This window comes from Chenopodium album, chromosome 27 (assembly GCF_948465745.1).
Source record: "Chenopodium album chromosome 27, dcCheAlbu1.1, whole genome shotgun sequence".
Classification (NCBI taxonomy): domain Eukaryota; kingdom Viridiplantae; phylum Streptophyta; class Magnoliopsida; order Caryophyllales; family Amaranthaceae; genus Chenopodium; species Chenopodium album.
In genome coordinates, this window is record NC_137860.1 from 3164120 (window position 1) to 3169267 (window position 5148).

The 5148-nt window shown below is 33.4% G+C and overlaps 1 protein-coding gene across 1 annotated transcript; it reads left to right on the forward strand.

Annotated features, from left to right (window-relative positions):
* Positions 1-415: 415 nt before the first annotated feature.
* Positions 416-3312, forward strand: LOC145621253 (anthranilate N-benzoyltransferase protein 2-like). Its single transcript, XM_081675996.1, has 2 exons — positions 416-1236; positions 2494-3312. Exons 1-2 carry the CDS (start codon positions 555-557, stop codon positions 3144-3146), a joined length of 1335 nt encoding a protein of 444 aa, XP_081532122.1. The 5' UTR covers positions 416-554; the 3' UTR covers positions 3147-3312.
* Positions 3313-5148: the final 1836 nt, after the last annotated feature.

Here is a 5148-nt window from a genome sequence, read left to right on the forward strand (position 1 = left end):
AACAAAGATTTTTATTAAAAACTACCGCATCACTAGACTTTTCGCTTCATTCGAGTATGATTTGACGCGAAAGGTATTTATCACTGGGTTTGGTTTTGGGGAGACACAAATGGGGGTCTACAATTACTAAAGCAGATCCAGAAGTTCTCGAAGACTCAGGATATTGGGGCACGTGCTGTAGCTCATATCTTTACTAGGATCGGCTTTTCTATAGCTAGAGGAGTGGGGGCCCATGTTGTATCTCGACTTCCCACTAATTTTCTATAAATTGTATAACTTTATCTGTTTTTGAGATATAATAATAATAAATAATAATAATAATATTAATAGTAATAATAATAACAATAACAATAACAATAACAATAATAATAATAACAATAATAATAATGTGAATAAAAATATAAATTTTCCCGTGTGAAAATGTAGTACTCCCAAAAAGTCCATCTTAAAAGCATTAGAACATCATCCTACATTCCTACCACTCAATTGAAGTACATTTACTCCTTTAATTTGGTTTAGCTAGAAACTAATAACGATCCAAAAATCCTAGCAAAATGAGCATCAAAGTGAAGGAATCCATCATGATAAGCCCTGCTGAGGCAACCCCTAGAACATGTCTTTGGCTATCAAAGCTAGACATGATTATACGCACACCTTACTCACATACAAATGTTCTCTTCCTCTATGATTATAATAGCCCTTCTTCTCCTACACATTTACCTTCATCCAATTTTTTTGACACAAACATTCTCAAGGAGTCGCTTAGTAGAGCCCTAGTGCCATTCTATCCAATGGCAGGCAGATTAAAATTCAACCACGAAAATAGTCGATATGAGATTGATTGCAACGCAAAAGGGGCCTTGTTTATCGAGGTGGAATCGACACAAGCTTTAGTTGATTTTGGGGACTATTTGAAGCCAGATTGTCAACTTAGGAAGTTCGTGTTCCCAAAGTGTGACTATTCGAAGGGGCTTTCGTCGTTCCCTCTTCTACTAGTGCAACTCACTCGCTTTAAGTGTGGGAGTGTATGCCTAGGCTTTGCACAACATCATCACGTAGGAGATGGATATTCGCATTTACATTTTATCAATTCATGGGCAAGACTAGCTAAGGGGCTTGACCTCGTTGTTCACCCTATCCATGATAGGGCTAGCTATCTTGCTCCTCGCGACCCGCCACAAGTTAAGTTTCAGCACTTGGAGCATGAGCAGACCTTATCTCCCAAGGGCTTATTAGGTGTGTATGTTATTTGCTTATTGTATATTTTTTTTACTTTTTCATTATTCTTTTGACGTTGGATTTTTCTCACTATTCATGCATTAACTTTGACCCTAATTTTTTACTTATATAATAAAAATGTATTTTTATCCTAAAATATGTTGTTAGATAAGTGTTAATATATATAAAGTTTCATAGTACTCCCTCCGTTTCATAATGTTATTCCCATATACTATTTTGAGCGTTTCAAAAAGATCTACTCATATTGCACATATTTCATTTATAACTTGATTTTTTTTTTGAATTAATTAGTTGTAGATTGATGACATGACTCTAAGTAAGGAAATTTTTACCTTAAACTATGCAATAATGACTTGTGCTTTCCTAATAAAAAATAAAAAAAGTTAAATAAGATAAACTAATTATGAATTATGTTGTACTTTAATGTTAGATTCCAAATACATTTCTTTTCTTATTTTATGTGATTGTAACTATATGGGACTGAGGCCCTGTTTGATTCACCTTAATTTTGCTGAACTGAAATTATTTTTACTGAACTGAACTTATTTTTACTGAAATTAAATTATTTTTACTGAACTGAAATTATTTTTACTGATTTTCTATTATAATTCTTCTTTAAGAAAACTGAATTTTACTGAACTGAACTTATTTTTACTGAACTGAAATTATTTTTGCTGAACTGAAATTAATTTTACTAAACTGAACTTATTTTTACTGAACTGAACTTATTTTTACTGAACTGAAATTATTTTTACTTAATATTATTTTTTTAAGGTGAAAAGAACAGGGCCTAACATTATGAAACAGAGGGAATATAATTTTTAAAATAATTTAATTATATTTTTAAAAATAATTTAATTATATTTTTTTACTTATTGGAATCGTCTCAGTGAATAGATTATTAATTTTCAATTGTTAGAATTTATGCTTATTGATAATTAAAGTATTATTGATCAAAGATTAACATTGACGTTCGTGCCCAAGAGAAATGGAGCAAGTATCTAAAAACGGAGGGAGTATAAAGTTTCATAGTATAATTTTTAAAATAATTTAATTATATTTTTTAATTATATAAAGTTTCATAGTACTCTAGACTTCTGGGATAGAAGGAGTACTTTTCATTCTCTAATATTCATTCATATACTAATTTTGACCATATTATTATGTTAGAGATATAAGATATCAGAAAATATATGTGTTATAATATTCTGATATACAAATCTTGATGTGTGTTGATACAATATATTATATCAGGTGAAACGGAGACAACAGAAGAGTGTGTTTTCCAAATCACAAAACAAGAAATGAGTACTTTAAAACTACAAGCAACATCACCCGAAGGGAATAAGCTAAGTACATTTGAGGTACAAGCCGGGCATGTGTGGCGCAGTGTATGCAAGGCGCGTGGATTAGCAGATGATGAAAACGTCAAACTCTACATACCCATAGATGGACGATCAAGACTGAAGGATAGAACATTGCCGCAAGGCTATTGCGGCAATATCCTGTTACATGCAGTTTGTGTAGAAAAGGTAAGGGATGTAACCACAAAACCATTGTGGTTTGCCGCAAGAAAGGTTCGAGAGGCAGTGAAAAAATTGGACGATATAGACTACTTAAGATCGTCTATTGATTATGTCGAATCACATCCTGATATGACAGCTATTACTCTTGGACCACATACTTTTACTTCCCCAAACCTCACAATAAACTCTTGGGCAAGATTGCCATGTTTTGAAGCTGATTTTGGGTGGGATGGACCAAAGTTTATGGGAATTAATGGAATCAAATATGAAGGAATTACATACATTACATCAAATCCAAATGGGGATGGTAGCTTTTTTGTGGCCATTAAGCTTTTTACCCCTCATATGGCACTCTTCAAAAAGTACTTTTACGAGTTTTAAAAATTTGTTAATTTGTCTATATTAAAATTCTATATTTGTATTTCATTTTGAGTGCTCTTAAATGTTATGCTTATTTCTAGTCTTTAATTTCTATTTTTCATTCCTTGCGAAATATATTTATATCTCCACGTACTTTTACCTTACTTTCACCTTTCCTTATACTAATAGCCATTAAGGGGGCGTTTGGTTCACAGAGTGGTATGGGGTTGGAATCAGGAATGGGGTTAAGGTGGTATCGGGTTGGAACTTAATACTTAATACCATGTGTTTGGTTTAATTTTGGAATGGAATATCTCACTATTCTCTCCTTTTATTTGATACCTAAGGGAACGGAATGAGTCAAACCCACCTCCCCCCAAGGTTTCTAAACCCCATACCTCATGGGTTTAAGGTATGGATTTGAAATTCATATTTTTGACAGCCAAACATATGGTATGGGTTTTAGTCATTTTAAACCCATACCTCATACCTATATTTCGTGAACCAAATGCCCCCTAAGTACTTTTTAGTGAAAATTCGACAATAGTCATTCTTAATGTGATGACTATTGAAATTTACTTCGTGGAGGCATATGCACCATGCTTGGTGCATACTGATTTTTTTTTTTTTTTTTTTTTTTTTTTTTTAAAAAGACGGAATGAACATATAGTTGTTTTAAGCTATAATGAACATATATTTGTTTTGTAAAGAATATGTAGTTGTTTTATAAACAACATTGTGCTTTATATTCTTTTTCTATATTAAAGAACATTAGTAATATTTATAATGAACATGATAATATGAGTTCATGAATATTATTTTTAGGAAAAATTGATTCTAATAAACCCATTTTTCACTGGTTCGCCGATAATAATCTCACCTTTAGATTCTATTTAATAATCTCACCTTTATACAAGATCTTCTTCTATTTGTCCTTAACTTGTTGGTAATCGATTTTGATAGGTTAAGATGACACGTGTCATTTTTTAATTGTTAAATTTTTTTTTTTTAAAAAAAAGATAAAACTAAAAATAAATAAATAAATAAAAAACCCACCACCTACCAGCCACCCCCCATCCACCGTGAAACCTTCTCACGCCCCACCAAAACCGGCCGGCAGCCACCCTAAAGCCCCAAAAATGGCCAGCCACGGAACCCCCCAATACCAAAAACTTGCCGACCTAAAATCACCCTCGAAATCACCACCTGAACAAAATCCCACCCCCGAATCCACCGCAGCCACCACCTTGACACCGTCGTTAACCCCCCAAAAACCGTCGAAAACCGCCGATAACCCCCCCGGGAAAACATTCGAAAACCTCTTCAAACCCTCTAATCGTCCCCTCGTTCGCTGTTGCTGCTCCTGCTGCCCGTGTTTCGTGTACCTTCGTTGGGGTTTTGACTGGTTATGGAGGGCAGTTTTTGGTTGTGGCCTGCAGCAGGAATAGCGGGAGCAGCAGTAGCAGCGAACGAGGGGGCTCGGGATGTATCTCGCCGTTGGGGGAGGACTTGGAGACCGGTGGGGGAGTGGTCTGGTCGTCGGCGAGGCAAGGGGAGGAGAGATGCTGACAGAAGTCTAATGGTAGGGGATGGGGTGGGTTTTTTCTTTTTAATTTTTTTACCAAAAAGATTTAATTTGTTTACCAAAAAAAAGTTTTTTTTTTTTACCAATTATTTAGTGACACATGTCACTCAAATTTCAAAATAAAATAAAATAAAAATAAAAATATACCGAATGTACAGCTTACCAATCATAAAGGGCCAATAAAAGAAGATCTCTTATAAAAGTGGGATTATTAAATAAATCTAAAGGTGGGATTATTGATGGCGAATCGACCAAAGGTGTGATTATTAGAATCAATTTTTCCTTATTTTTATTCAACCACCATAATTTAAAGATAAATTTCAAAGAACATTTGAAAATAACAATGAACATTATGTCACAAACAATATATATATATATATACATATATATATATATATATATATATATATATATATATATATATATATATATATATAT

Excerpts from the sequence above, each read along its gene's own strand:
- LOC145621253 (XM_081675996.1), top strand. The coding sequence starts at position 555 with ATGAGCATCAAAGTGAAGGAATCCATCATGATAAGCCCTGCTGAGGCA. Across the intron at positions 1,237-2,493 it reads ATCTCCCAAGGGCTTATTAG|GTGAAACGGAGACAACAGAA; the intron begins GTGTGTATGTTA and ends ATATTATATCAG.